The 16,422-nt window shown below is 38.1% G+C and overlaps 3 protein-coding genes across 3 annotated transcripts in view; 2 read left to right on the top strand and 1 right to left on the bottom strand.

The window, feature by feature from the left end:
• The window catches only part of LOC307169780 (uncharacterized protein), a 59,472-nt gene that overhangs the window by 17,922 nt on the left and 25,128 nt on the right, over positions 1 to 16,422 (top strand). The window lies entirely within an intron of this gene.
• LOC307170513 (interferon-induced protein with tetratricopeptide repeats 1-like) lies at positions 1,342 to 3,479 on the bottom strand (the record flags this gene model as incomplete). Its single annotated transcript, XM_079891634.1, has 4 exons — positions 1,342 to 1,386; positions 2,298 to 2,603; positions 2,688 to 3,261; positions 3,475 to 3,479. 4 exons carry the CDS (start codon positions 3,477 to 3,479, stop codon positions 1,342 to 1,344), a joined length of 930 nt encoding a protein of 309 aa, XP_079747760.1.
• LOC307170512 (uncharacterized protein) lies at positions 8,648 to 12,196 on the top strand (the record flags this gene model as incomplete). The annotated part of the gene is made up of 4 exons (XM_079891633.1): positions 8,648 to 8,718; positions 10,291 to 10,614; positions 11,839 to 12,081; positions 12,180 to 12,196. The coding sequence occupies exons 1-4, from the start codon at positions 8,673 to 8,675 to the stop codon at positions 12,194 to 12,196; spliced, it is 630 nt and encodes a 209-aa protein (XP_079747759.1). The 5' UTR covers positions 8,648 to 8,672.

Raw genomic sequence — 16,422 nt, 5'->3', positions numbered from 1 at the left:
AACCTTTTGAATAGTAGTGTGTACAGCTACATGCACTACTGTTTTCAAATAGTCAAGCTCATTGGCCTTAAAACACTCAAATCAAATGTCACCCTATTCAGTGTCAAAAAAGTGTTATTGATTTTAGTGCTGCTATCAATATGATAGCTCGTGGACCAGATGAAATCAAATCTGCTTCTTTTATTTCCACATTTTCTATGTTGATTTTTTTTTTTGGGGAATGTTTTGAATTCTACTGAATGTTTTATGCAGAATTCTGCTGAATGTTGTAATGTTTTAAATATGCCAAATGTGTTAAATAGAGCTTTCCTTAAGGCCCGTTCACACCAAGGACGATTACTATAAAGGCCCGTTCACACCAAGGACGATAACTATAAAGATAACGATAAAGATATAATTCTAAAAATCGTTCTCCATATTAAAGAATAACAGAGTTCACACCACAACTATAACGATAAAGATATGAGGAACGATATCATTGGGATCACTTTCAGAACGATTTTTTTCCAGCTGTCGAACGATAAAACACTGACAGCCAATCAGAATCCACTCTAATTTAAAGGTCTCGCGCATTTAAAATGGATCTGGATCATCCGGGCGCGCGCGTGCTTAGAATAAAAAGACCGTTATCGGTCGTTGGTGTGGACGCATATATAGTTATCTTTATCGTTATCTTTATAGTTATCGTGCTTGGTGTGAACGGGCCTTTAAGATAACGATAAAGATATAATTCTAAAAATCGTTCTCCATATTAAAAGAATAACAGAGTTCACACCACAACTATAACGATAAAGATATGAGGAACGATATCGTTGGGATCACTTTCAGAACGATTTTTTTCCAGCTGTCGAACGATAAAACACTGACAGCCAATCAGAATCCACTCTAATTTAAAGGTCTCGCGCATTTAAAATGGATCTGGATCATCCGGGCGCACGCGTGCTTAGAATAAAAAGACCGTTATCGGTCGTTGGTGTGGACGCATATATAGTTATCTTTATCGTTATCTTTATAGTTATCGTGCTTGGTGTGAACGGGCCTTTAATTCTGCATCAATCAACAGAGCTTTCTTTGGACTTTAGACTCTTGAAAAATATGGCTAAATCATTACCAAGGAAACAAGAATAATATTAGATACTGTAAGCAGTATCAGATAGCCTGTAGCTCATGAATACTGTGCCTTTGATAGGAATTATGGGTTTTTGACAAGAAGGGAAACAATTTTAATTTCTTTTTTACATTTTTAGAAAATACATTAAATACCTTGTGATTCTCAACAATACACATTTATTTGAAAGTGACTTGTAACTGTTCTGTTTACAGTAAATAACATTCAATTTGTCACAATGTATCATCAGCCTTTCCACTGGCAAGCTTCAAAGTTTCCTTAAGAAAATGGAAAACAGAAAAATCATGTTTAAAATGCACTCAACTTTTGAGACACTGTAAGAAAAAGGTTTTAATTTGTATGTTACTGCACACTGAAAACTAAGTTGCAAAATCAACTGAGCAGGTCAAGTAAATCTTATCAACAAACTAAAAAACTAAACAGAAATGAAAGAGAGACATGTTTATTCTTGTATTTGAAACATGTAGCTACTTTAAGCAACACATCTGTATATCCACATTTCAGAAATGAAAGTCTCAAAGGAAAGCAGTTGCGAAAGGGTTTTCTGTCTCATATGTGAGCAATAGTTATAACTAGATGCAATAAGCATATGATCCCAGAATTTTTTTTTACATCAATGGAAACAATGAACAGGTATTGGAATATACAGTCCATTAACACAACAAATATAACACTGAATACAGTATATTGACTAGAGATTGGGAATTAAGATAGTTGTCCCATTTCTTCATTATGGTTTCTGCATTGAGTGAAATTTAAAGATCCTCCATAATGATTTTTGAGGATTGATGTATGACGTTGGGACATTGTTCATACCTTGCCTGATGTGTTAGAGCACATTTTAATCAGAAGCTTTAATTCCCTCCAGAAAATGCTGAATTTCCATACAGTGAGGGTCTCTGCCCCTCCTCATAATGCTTTTAAGGACTTTTATACTCTTTTGTTTGCATTCTGTCATTACTTGGATTTCTGCTGCTTTCATGTAAAAGGAGACTGAATCTCTGGATTGTGATTTATTATGATTTAGATGTTGGGCATAACTATAAAATAAGTGCTGCTGTCTATGAGGAGAAATATCATTTTCCTCTGACAGGAGATTCTTGTAAATCTCATCTGCCTTCTCAATTTCATGTGTGTAACAATGCAGCGATGCAAGGTCTATCTTTACTTTGTATGAGTGAGGGTAATATCTAAGATCCTCCTCAAAGAGCTTAATGGATTTCCTAGCCAAAATCTCCCTTTCCTCGCTGTCGTTCATGTTGTAAACCTTCCATTTGTAGCAGTCTGCCAATTGTTTCAACGCTTTAACTGAAGTGGGGAACTTTTCATGAGCCTTCTCTGATATTCGAATAGCTTTATCTAAAGAACCTTGTTCACTATAATACCTGAGAATAACATGAAAACTCTCCAGGTTTTCAGTTTCAAGAGATCTTTCTAGTAAACCTTGTATCTCCCTTTCAATGCACACCTTTTTCTGTTTGCACAGTTTTAGTAAATAATGAGAATAAAGTAACAAACTATTTGGTTCATTTTCATGTGCAATTTTCAGTTGCTCTACAATCTCATCTAGAGTGAATTCAGACTGTGCAAATTCCATGTTCATGGCAATGGCAAGTCCTTTGTGCCATTCCTTCCTATCTGATTCTGCATTTAGAGCCATCTTAAAGTAATCAATCGCCTGCCGCTTCTTGGACTTGTTAAACTTCACCAGCGTCCAGGCCTTTTCTCCACTGACTTCAGGGTGTAAAGTGCATCCAGGTGGAGCAGGATGCATTCGCTGAAGCCTCTCCACCTCTTCTAGATATCCTTTGCTCTTATCCATCTCTGCCAAATGGAAGTAGACCCAAGCCAGGTTTGCTTTATTGACCAGAAGCTGGACTCCTGCCTCTTCTGTTCCCTGTTCCTGGACCACACTTTCTGCTTTGTGCAGGTGCTTCACTGCCTCTGTGTTGGAGCCAAGAGTCTGATGGATGTAGCCCAGCAGGTTGTAATAGTGAACCGGCCAAGTGCATGTTTCCTGGTCCACATTCTGCATTTTCCTCTTCATCCCTTGGAGCTGATTTCGATGTTGCCCCAGATCCCAGGTGAAGTGGCACTCCAGCCTCTCAAGACGTTGTTTTAGACTAGATTTACTGACACATTCAGAAATAAAGATCTATTAATGAAGAGTTACAAAAGCTGTGTTTTGGTTTACATACAAATATGTCGTAATGTCATGACAGATGATCAACAATTTCAATTAAGCCACAACATTTTTACACAATCTTGAGTTTAGTCTGGTAAATCACTTTAAATTCCTACATTAAACTAGATTTTTTTCACATCTTTATTGGAAAAGTACTTACTCCATAATAATGGTTAGAGGTGGTCTGGTTTGAGATGTTCCTTCTAGCAATGCTGATTTGAGCTTTGTGTGAGTTGCTGAGAGATTGTTCTGTATTTATAATGATCACACTCATAAAACCATCTTCTAATCTACTGGAACAGTCATTAAACACGTCAGCTAAGTATTCTTCTCTAGTTTCTATTCTGTCTAAGGCTTCGTTGTTTACTTCAATGAAGTGTAGTTTACGTAATGACAGTGATAAAGTCCAGAGCCTGCCTTCTTTCTCAAGCATAAACTCTTTAGATGCAGGTTTCAAGTGTTATGGATGATTATTAGATAATATATTCCAGAGATTTTTTTTTTTATAATTTGACATTAATATTATTAACTGGGCGTGACCTACAGAGTCAGAGTGCTGTATAGAGATGGAACTGGTATAGTTTAGTAGTTTAATTATGGTTATAACGTATTTTGCATAAACGAATTTCGGTAGAGTCAGGGCCGGAGTGTGGCCACTTTTCAGCCCGGGAGTTTCAGGCCCAAGACCGGCCCACTTTTTCCATGGTGGAATTCCAAATTAGCACTTTTTCTAAATGGGATAAATGAAGCAACAGTTCAGCTCTTACTATTGTGTAGTTTGTATTAATACCATGGGTTAACAAATAATGTAGCCTAAAGGTTAAATAATAATTCACTTAGACTTTAAGCAATTGCGACTTTATTTCACACAATTCTGACTTTATATTTCGCAATTCTGATTTTATAACACGCAATTGCGACTTTATATCACACAATTCTGACTTTATATCTCACAATTCTGAATCTATATCTTGCAGTTCTGACTATAAGCAATTGCGACTTTATTTCACGCAGTTCTGACTTTATATCTTGCAATTCTGACTTTATAAGAAGCAATTGCGACTTTATATCACGCAATTCTGACTCTATATCTCACAATTCTGACTTTATAACACACAATTGCGACTTTATATCTCACAATTCTGACTATATCTTGCAGTTCTGACTATAAGCAATTGCGACTTTATTTCACACAATTCTGACTTTATATCTCGCAATTCTGACTTTATATCTCGCAATTCTGACTTTATAACACACAATTGCGACTTTATATCACGCAATTCTGACTCTATATCTCACAATTCTGAGAAATATATCACGCAATTCTGACTCTATATCTCACAAGTCTGAGAAATAAAGTCAGAATTGCGAGATGTAAACTCGCAATTGTGAGATAAAAAGTCGCAATTATCTTTTAAAATGTTTTATTCTGTGGCGGAAACAAAGCTTCCATACCTCCTGGCCTCTTCCTCCCATCCATCCTCCCTGACGCGTACCGTTACTGTAGGGCCGGCCCAGCTATCGGTAGGCGCCAGCGGCGCCGCGGTAGCCTGCCTGAGAAAACGTTTTGGAAAAGACGGGCTATGGACCCAACCAACTCTATAGGAGGGGAGGGGAGAACTCCCTCACATGGTACAACCCATGCAGAGGCTGCGCGCTGCGGTGTCAGAATGTGGAACGAGTGAGTGGATTTTTATCACTATTGGGTGGTTGTGTACACACACTGCCAACACACATTTATGTCCAAACAGCATGCAAAAGTGATTTTTGCATAATAGGTCCCCTTTAAGAGACACATGAAAATCCACACTGGAGAGAAGCCGTACACATGTGATCAGTGCAGTAAGAGTTTCACACATGCAAGCCACACACGTGATCAATGCGGGAAGAGTTTCACACTAAAAGAAAACCTTATGCATCACATGAAAATCCACACTGAAGAGAAACCAGACACATGTAGACGGTGGGCCGAACGCGTTTTTCGTGTTGTTGATCGATCTCCATCGATAGAGTATAGGCCTACCCTTCGTTTATGTATGATATTAGTAGTCAAATAAAATTTGTTGGCAATTCTGGTTTTATCATATATTTTCACAAATGTATGTTTTGAGTATTACGGAGCCCGGGAAGTCACCTGTGGGAGAAAAAAAAAAACAATCCGTGACGACGGTTTTGCAATCCGTCCGCTCAGTTTATAAACCGTGCCCACGGGTTAATAAACCGTACCCATGAGTTTCTAATCCGCGCTCTCAGATTTGTAAACCGTGCCTTCCGTTTTTGCAATCTACCCACAAATTCATAAACCGTGCCCACACTTTCGCAATCCGTTCCCACGGGTTTGTAAACTGTACTCACGGATTTGTGGCTCGCCCTCATTTTACACCTGGAGACCGTTGTTACCGAATCATATTTTATATTGTTTTATTGAATATTAAGTGGAACACATCAAATTGTCTTGTGTCTGCATGTTTAAAGTGATTCGCAATTGTAGCAGGTATATGAATGACGTGCATTAAAATATTTTGTTTATTTGTGATAATATTAGCACTTTATTATTATTGTCTAACCTGTATTATGACTGAAATTTGTCAAATTGCTTTGTTCCTTTTTTTGTAAGTTTCGGACAAAAGCGTCTTCTAAATATGTAGCCTAAATATAATAATAATACTAATACTAATAATTATTATTAGCCTATTATTATTTGAGTTTATAACTATAAATAAGTTCACTTAAGACAGTAATAAGACTGTAAAAAGAATAAAATTATCATGAAATAATTTATGAATGCTTTATTTTTAAGCAAAAATTATGCAAAAAATGTAGGCCTATTTTATCCAAAACTGTAAAAGGTTAGTTTATAGCCTATAAATAAAGCATTGATAAATTATTTTATGAAAAATATATTACTGTATTACTAAGTTAACTCATTTATAGTTATAAACTCAAATAATAATAATAATAATAATAATAATAATTAGTATTATTATTAATTATGCCTACATTTTAGGCTACATATTTAGAAGAAGCTTTTGTCCAAAACTTACAAAAAAGGAACAAAGCAATTCGGCAAATATCAGTCATAATACTGGTTATAATGAAGTGCTAAGATTAACACAAATAAACAAAAGATTTTGATGCACGTCATTCATATTAAATAGTAGCCTATATTCCACCCCATACCCGCTACAATTGAGAATCACTTAAAAAATGCAGACACAAGACAATTTGATGTGTTCCCTGTTCCACTTCATATTTAATAAAACAAAACTGTGGAAAAATATGAAATCACAGAAGGCCACATTCCAGATGTGACAATTCATGTTGGCTACCATAGAGAATGCTACATGCAGTATGCTAACAAAATAAATATTAAGAGAGCCAGCAAGAAGAAAGAAAAGACAGTACATGAAGTTGAAGGTTTGTAAAGCAGCTTTATAGTGGTTAAGTGTAGTTGTTTGACCTCATATGTTTGGATAAATCATGGAATAAATGCTTAGAATCCTTTTTAACCCCAAACATAAATTATTGATAATGATATTTACATCTCAGAAATAGTGAAAAATCATACAGATATAAATATATAATGTAATAACATAATATGATAAGTTAATTATTATATATTTATTCTTCTAAAAGTTTAATATGTATTATCTTAGCATGACTACCTTTATAACTAAATGACAATTCAACTATTTGGTCAAGCAGGCTTTAGTAGTAATATATGGCAGTAATATATATATAATGGTAGAACATTTAACATATCATTAACAACAATAAATAGATCCCTCTAAAACTATGCACACAAAAAATAAACCCTGCCCATGTAAACCCTGCCAGGCCAGACCATGGATGTATTAAGAGAAAGGTCAGACATAGCCCTAGCCCTGTGTCTTAATTGGCATTTTAGTCAAGGTAAACTAATAAAAGGCTACTATAGACACAGCGACATCTAGTGGACACATTTGTCAACATAATAGCGACTGAAAATGTGCTCCACCAATCAGATGAGCAAAACATTAAAAGGGTTTTTATGATAACCCGTGAAAAACAAAGGGCATTTTCATTGTTTCAGCTGTAGCCTATAGATGTGTCAGGGCTTAGCCAGATCAGGTCAATAAGATATGTCTCACAGCAGGGCTGAGGATCTGGCATTACCTGGGGAAACAGATTAGCAGAGCTGTAAACAGAGTAGTGAAATTATTGATTCACACAAACGGTTACCCTTTGAATAAACAAAAGATTCAATTGCAAGTGAATGTACACATTTATTGCTGAACACAAGTGAGAGTAGTGAAACAGAGTCAGATGTACACTGTAAAAAAATCAGATGTAGGCTATGAGACTTTTGGAATAGTCGGCCTTGGCAGCGCAGGGACTGAATGGGCAACCCAGATCCTCCTTGAAGATATGTGGAGCGAAAGGTGATCCAAACCTCAGCAGGATAATGAAGGAACACAGGGACGATAAGCAGAGCGATCGCGAACACACCAGGAATCCACAGGAGACTTAAGAACGGCCAGGGGAACAGACAAACTCACAGGAACAAACCCAACGATCTGAAAAACACTAGACGAAAGACAATGAGTAGGTTATAAATAGCCACAGATGATGAACTGTAGCGCTGATAAGCTGAGTGATAATCAGCGGCCACACCCACACACACACAGAGCGAGCCAGTGAATTCATGAACCGTGACAAACTGACCTTTAATGTTCTTAGAGTTATTTAAACGCTGCTTTATTCTGGTATTTAATTGCCAAATATTGGATTAATCACTTTGTTGTGACATTCTGCATTATTTTTCTTCCACCCATCCATCCATACATCCATCAATTCTCCATACCGCCTATAGGGTCACAGTAGGGTCTGTGCAGCATCTTGGGCCAAAGGCAGAGGAAACAACAAGTGGCCAGTCCATAGCAGGACTATTTTTTCTTGTTTATGGTAAGGTATTAAACTAAATATAACAAATATTTTTAAGAAAACTGAGCATGGCTTGTAACTTAATTTATTGTGGGACACCACTTTTGTGTATTTTTGGTGTTTTGTTATGTCTTATTAGGTTAAAATTTCAAATAATTCAACATTTTTAATATTTTCAAAGCCATTGCATTTAGACCAGCATCATCAGTGACAGACTGATGTTGACCTCACAACTGCAGTCACGCTCACCAAAGCAGAGGCGACCGCTTTCTTTCTTTCTTATCCGTTGGACAACAGTTTGGACCGCTTTGAAATAGTGTGACTCATTCTTTCGCAGAAATCGCGTGACCTGTTCGGTTTGCTACGAGTCATCAAATCCTGATTCCTGTATCTCTTTCTGTGTCCCTTCTGGATGCGGCCAGAACCAACATCAGTATGATGAACCTTTCCTACTTTTTTTGGGCTTTATTGCTCGTGGACGGTGAGTCACATTTATTTTCAACTGTTATAGGCTTAACTTTTCTACAAAATAGCCGTTGTGATATATCAGTGTGTGAAAGTGACAACGCCATTATTATAAGGGTATTTTTGTTTGTTGTTCGTGTGTGTGTCTTTATTTGGTAGTGAACACAAGAGGGCGGCGACCTGTAATATTCTGCAAAACACTTTTTTTTTATGTCAACTTTTTTTGTGTGTGTGTGAATAATAATAATAACAACAACAACAACAATAAGCTCATGGATATTGGCTACTGTTTTAGCGGAATACAAAATAAAAATCACAAGTAGCCTAAATCGGCATACAAGTGCCTCTGTGTCTCTTTCCTGTCGGTTGGTTATGGGTGTGGCTCTGTGCGTGTCATATTGAAGCTAAAGGGATGTAGACGAAATGTCAAAAGGGTCAGTAGGCCTAAATGACGCCCTAGGATGAGAATGCGTTGGAATAGACCAACAACAGGTGCACATTAATAACTTCTTATCATTTATCCAGTCAGATGTCTCTGAAACATATATTAATATGGATTAGCCTACTTAAAAAACGTTTTCGTCGTTAATTTGAGATATTTAGTCTACACCAGAAATAGAAAACTTGCATATCTTCATCAAGCTCATTATTATCACTATTTGCCTCAAAAGTAGATCGAGCGCTGTTGTTTCTGCCTGATCCTGAAACCGGTTGGTTTGAATTATTGTGCTAAGTTTTCCTTTCTAAATATTATGCAATACAAAATCCACCTTTATTTCATATCAAATATTTTGAAAAATATTATATTTTTTAAAAAAATCAACAAATGGTAAAATTTTGAATTCATAACACTACAATTTGTAACAAATATATAACAAAAAGATTGTGATGGAAACAAATATGAGATGGGAGATAAAATTAGCCTTAATGTTATGCATTATTTTTTTCACTTGCAAAACATTTGCAGATCTATTTTTGAGCAATTCCTGAAATTTTACTTTTACCTCAAACCTGTTTTTTATTGCTATATTTTTTTTGTGACTCACAACTTCATCTGAGGATGCTGCTGCTCATGTATGACGGTGATTAAATTTCTAAGTTAAACTGATGATGTTTGAACTCAGCCCAATTTACAACACTCTCGGGTCTCTCCTCTCTGTGAAGAACTTTAAAACATTTTTATGGATATATATTATCTGAATAATGCTACTCCAGTTAGTATAAGAAACATTTAATATTTTAACAATAACAAGTTCATTGCATTTTTTTTAATCAAGTGCATCCAGGCTGTACTTTTAATTTGATTTACTTATTTATTTAGTGTGTTTTGTTTGAGTGTTGCATGTGATCTTCCACATTCAGCCACATACTTTTTACAATTTGTGTTTTATGTTGAAATCACAAGTCACGTCATGTTTCATTTTCAGGAGACACAATGATGTAAGTGTGAAATGGATGTAGGCTACATTTAAAACAGTATCCTCACATAAGGATATCCTCACATTCACTAACATTTGCTGCACTGCAGAAAAATGCCAGGATTGATCAAGAATTAACAGCATCTTTTATTTATCTTTTCCCCCACCAGGTGTTTTTGGTGTTAAGAAAGTTGATGTGACAGTGTCAGTGATGGAGGGAGATTCTGTCACTCTAAAACCTCAAACTGAAATACCAGAAGATGATACAGCTGAGTGGTGGTTTGGTGGTGAATTCATAGCTAAGATGAATAAAGCAGATGGACGCTTCTCTACATCTGAGGGTGATGATGAGAGATTCAAAGGCCGTCTGAATCTGGACAAGCAGACTGGATCTCTGACCATCACAAACACCAGAACTAACCATGCTGGACTCTATAAACTACAGATCAAGAGCACAACTGAGACATCCAAAATATTCAGTGTTACTGTCCATGGTGAGTAACTCAAGTCTTACAATCTGATAACTGGGTTCAAATCTAGAATCATTGGTTCGGTATCTGATTCGGTTCGGGAGTATAGATAAAAGCCCGCCCGCACTTACAATTGATTGGTTGGGTCCTTACATGCGCTTCGTGCGGCACACTAGCACACACACGCAAGGTCTCTCGCTCCCTCTCTCTACACGTTCTTCCCCCGGTAGACGTAGAATCCACAGCTAGATCAATGAGAAGTCCTGTTACAACGACCATCATTTGAAGTGTCACACAGTTCTGAAATTATCGTACATTATAGGATTTTTTCCATTATTGATCGTACATCGTACAGAGGTCAAAATTATCGTACAAATACGATAATTATCCTACATCTGGCAACACTGAGTCAAAAGCTCTTTTTGATCGAACACAGTTTCTCAGGTGATGCTAAGCAAACATTTTCTGAAAGAACGCAAAAGCATTGAAAAATATTTTCAAAACGTTGAATCTGGATCAGAATGACTTCCGAGAAACTTTGCGCCCGCTCACAAAGAATTTTTGACTGGTTCATCTCTTATTGTGCCAATGTAGTTTACAAAAAGTAAAACAATCACGTTAAATTATATGTAATATTTTTGTTTGATATTTACAGCTGTTTGGGGATTATTTTATGGTGCCAAAATGTCTTGATCCTAAGAGCATCTTTAGCTTCAGGCACCATCTGTACAAAGAGTCAAATGATCAATGATGCTCATGTTACATTATTTATTTGAAATATAGTGCAGAATCTGAATCATAAAACACATTTTTGCAGTGTCACAATCAGGTGCCAATCCTTGGAATAAATACATTTAGCCTGAATGTTTAATCTATTACTGTGCAAATGTCCCCATGTGAATGTGTCTCAATATAATTCTGAGGCGTGAAGCGCCCCCTGGAGGAAGATAAACTTTTAAGCTGAATTTTTTAAGTCAAATTTATCATTTTATAATGAAATATTATTAAAATAAATGTTATGTGTATTATACATGTGGGCAAATATATTCGGACAATAATATCCTATAAATTATTTCAAAACTTATATATAAATGCATGAATAAATTATTTAAAATAAATTCAGTTGATTACAGTTGCGTCAGATTTTCAGTGTGATCTCAGACTTCTAGACCTTATTGTATACTACTTACAGCATTATAAGAATAATCTCTGTTTTACACTGTTCCTGTTTGTTTGTTACTATGACAGGTAATGTGGTGTCAGTATCAGTGTTGGAGGGGAATAATATTACTCTACACACTGGTGTTACTGATATACAGGGAGATGATCTGATAGTGTGGAAGTTTGAAGATCAAGTCATCCCCATTCCACGCTTAAACGGCCCTGATGTCAAGGAATGGAGAAACATTTATCGGAATGGTGAAACTGGAGACCTCACCATCAGTAACATCCGAATCGATCAGTCTGGAAATTATGAAGTCACCACCAGAAGTATGATATTACACAAGAAATACCATATTACTGTTGGTAAGTAGCTAAAACTTTACATAAATTTGTAAAATTCTGTTTGATTCTATTATCATATTTAGACTGGGATCACCAGTGAATAATTTAGATGCTCAAATTAACACTGAAGTTTAGGCCTGCACTAAATAGCCTAAACATTGTTTTAATGTTAAATATTTGCAAAACAAAGAATGTGTTTTACTTTTGATATGCTATGGCAAGGAGTAAAGTACAGGCAGCAGAGAATAATGTTAGGGAGCGCGGGGCACAACCTAACGCGGGGTTAAACTTACCGGCACATCCGGGAACATAACTGTCGATTTCGTCACCGCCCCTTTTTAGGGGAAAATAAACTAGACTTCAATACAAAATAGCATCACAAAACAACGTCCGCACACAACCGGCAGTCGTGAATAACTTAAGAAATCACTAAGATTAAACATGTCAAGTAATTATATGTCTGCCCTGCCTGCCATAGATCAACAAAACTTAATTTGGTCAATTTAAAAACATGTCCATTCATTCTCCCAGTGTCAAATTGGTGTAACAACCCCACCCACTGGGGTTAAATATATTATAATGTATATTATAATGTATATTATAAGACATCATATATACCTTTAAAGATGTTTACTTTCAAAAACGAAGTAAAATCATTCACTGGCTTACCGGTACGTCTACGAGTAAATGTCCGGGTAAGACCCCTCTGGCCACTGTAGCCCTTTCCTATATCTCTATCCATGATATTGATCCATAATAGAAGGATGATTGGATGAGGGATGGATGTATGGATATCTATCTATACAAATGCACAAACGATATAAAACTATACACATAAAATAGTACTGAATTATGTGTGTTACACACAAGTGTTCCAACTAACCCCTCTGTCTGTTACAATTAACCGCATATGGGGTAAGTTGTAACATTTGCACTTCTGTCACTTTCAGTGCAACTGTACGAAAATGGTAGGTCCTAGAAAAAAAACTTTAAGTGTTAATTTGTAGCAGAGATGTGTATGTTGCTTGTGTAAAAAAAAAAATCTAACTTAATTATTTTTTTTTATAATTGAGCCAAAACCAAAATGTGTTAGGTTGTGCCCCACTTTCCCCTACAGGAAATCACAACAACTTCAGAATGCCGCAAGCAGGTTATGTGACAAGAACCAACCAATCAGCTTCACCCTTTCCGTAACAACACTGAAAGCTCAGTCAACATGAAGGATGGAGTGCACTCAAACACCTTTGGGTTTTTTCTCTTCTCCGTAAATACATATTGTAGCAGATTTCAGAGGTGTATAGTCCAGGGGTCAGAAAGTTAAATTCCTGCCATATGTTTATTCCACCCATGACCTCAGACAGCTGATTTCACTAATTAGTTCTACCTACTGGCTGAAAAACTGCTAATTAGGTGGTGTAATTAGGCTAATTCAGGTGATTGGAACAAAATCTGAGGAGGACTTTTACTTTCTGAACCTGGACTTTACACCTCTGGCAGATTTACAGGTCTTACGGTGGTGGAAATCCATTACTGAAAATTCCTCGTCGTGAGACTGGAGAGCGCAATTCATGGTTGCATAGCAACGACAGGATCAGGTTGAAATGCTGCAAGTTCGATTACTTGATTGATCGTGCAAGTATTAAGAACTTTAAGCAGGAAAGCCGGGTTCGGCCAAAAAGAGACCCCTGAATAGTCTGCTTTCCATCTCAGACAGTCTTCACTTACTGTTAAAGAATGTAACTCACCCACTCTTTTTGCTGAACAGATAGCAAGAAGGAAAACTGTTTTCCATGTTAGTGATTGAAGATCCGCTTGGGCCAATGGTTCAAACGGGGCTCTAGTAAATGATTGTAGAACCATGGGAAGATCCCAGGATGGTGATCTCAGCCTTTTTTCTGGATAGAGGTGACGTGCCCCTTTGAGAAATTGAGTAATAAACATGTGTTTACCAATGGATAAACCTTCCACAATACTGTGGAAATGAAAAATAGCCGCAACATAAACTCTTACTGTGTTGACTTTTCTTCCGGAGTCTAAAAAGTGACTGAAGAAAGCATAAAATAAAATCAAGACTACAATTCGTGGGGTCCAAGTTTTTTTCCTGACACCAGTTAGAGAACACACCACTTGCTCGTAGTTATCCCAAGTGGAAGGTGCTTTAGTATTGTTTATGGTTTTCCCTACTGCCTCCTCCAGCTGACAAGAGAGGGGCTGAGTAGGGGCCAAACCCAGAGTTGTAACGTGTCTGGGTTCGGGTGCCAGATCTGACCCTCCACTTGAGAGAGAAGGCCTGCTCTGATTGGTAGTGGCCACAGATGGCCCTGTACCAGACGTAGGAGAAGTGGGAACCAATGTCTCTTTGGCCATTTCGGGGCGATCAGTAAGATCCTGCAATGTCCCAGATTGACCCGTTTGAGCACATGAGGAATCAATGGTAGGGGAGGAAAAGCATATAATAAACCTCCTGGGCACTCGTGAGACAGTGCATCCAGTCCCAAAGGCCCACCTTGGCCATTCAGAGAGAACCACATCTTGCAATGGGTCATCTCAGCTCATGCAAACAGGTCGGTGTGGGCTTTTCCAAACCGGGCCCATATCAGATTCACCACCTCTGGGTGTAATCGCCATTCTCCCGGGAGAGGTCCAGTTCGGAAAAGGAGATCGGCTGCCCGGTTCACTACTCCGGGTATGTAGACTGCCCTGAGAGAGGCGAGTCTCGGGTAGACCCAAAACAGAATTTGCCTGGTTTCCTGGAGGCAGCACAATGACCTGGTGCCTCCTTGATGATTGATGTGATAAACTGCCGGCATATTGTCGGTCCTTACAAGGACATGTTTGTCCTGTAGGAACGTAATCAAGTGTCTCAAAGACAGATAGATTGCTCTCAGCTATAGCACATTGATGTGTTCCATGGTTCAGGGGAACACCCATGAGCCTCTGACTGTTCTGCCTTGCCAGATAACCTCCCAATCTGTCAGAGAAGCATCGGTTGTCACCACCATTCACCTTGCTGGTATGTTCCCCAGAGGAACCCCTTGATCCAACCTGCCTCTTCTTATCCATGGACACAGCCTGAAGAGGGTAAAGGACGGCTGACACCACTCTGGTAAATACACGGGGAGAGAGGGAAAGGCCAAAGGGGAGGACCTTGAATTGAAATGCTTGGCCTTGAAATGCAAATGGTACTTCCTATGATCTGGATGAATAGGCACATTAAAGTATGCATCGTTGAGGTCTAGTGTTGTAAACCACTCGTTTGGTTCTATAACCTCCAAAATTTGGGCAGTGGTCAGCCTCTTGAATGGCAACACTTTTATGTATGCATCCAGACGTCTTAGGTCTAAGATGGGTCGGAGACACCATCTTTTTTGGGCACGAGGAAATAGTTCCAATAAAACCCAGTGTGCCGTTCGTTGGGTTGTAGCTGAGTAATTGCCTTCTTCCTCAGAAGGGTTGCTATTTCTTTGGATAAAATTTTTACCTGGACAGAGTCCTTGACCACAGTTAAGTGGATACCTGAAAATGAAGGAGGTCATTGCCAGGACTAGATTCTGTATTTGTTTTTTTATCGTAGTGATTACCCAATGATCTGAGATTTTCTTCCCCAGCTGTCCAGGCATAGCTGGGAACAGATTCTGGCAGCTCCTCCAGGATTGCTACGCAGTTCCCCCATAGGGGGCTGAGCACCCTGGGTTCCGCTTCTTTTGTGGTGCATTTCTTACTGAAGTAAGAGACTGAGCGATTTGTGAATGTCATGGTGCTTTTCTGGCACTTCGGCTATAATCAAACCTCAGAGAACGAGTATTTTGTCTTCAGTCAAACTCCCATGGTCCTGGTCGACTAAAATGAGGAAGATGAGGATGCTGACAGCCTCGATATGACTGCCTAGTTGCCTTAGCAGGAATGTTACTTCTTCCCCTGATTTGGAAGGATATCGTCTTGAGAGACAAACTGCATGAACTGCATGCTGTTGTGTGTTTAACTCCATATTCTGGGGCCTAAAATGATCATCTTGCCAGCCAAATCCCTTAAAGTTGCCAGAATTGGCATCTGGGGTATCAGCTTCAGGGTCTGAAGCCCTTGACCTTTTTCCATCAGAACAGCTTGGTCCATCATGGACTTCAACAGGAGAATATTTCCTGTCTCCGTTTAAGGGAGCGTGCATCAGCCATTGATCCTGATGCTTCTCTATCATGAGTTGCTCATTCAAAAAGGCTAGCTCTTTGCACCCTCTCTTGTATGGAGAACTCAGCTGCGGCCGGACATGGTTTTTCAATGTCCTCCAGCAAATGGGCCATACAGAGACATTATGGACACTCATGGTGT

Source organism: Squalius cephalus, assembly GCF_949319135.1.
Source record: "Squalius cephalus genome assembly, chromosome: 13".
Taxonomy (NCBI): Eukaryota; Metazoa; Chordata; class Actinopteri; order Cypriniformes; family Leuciscidae; genus Squalius; species Squalius cephalus.
The sequence above is the reverse complement of the archived record's forward strand: the minus strand, read 5'-3'. Positions and strand labels throughout refer to the sequence as shown.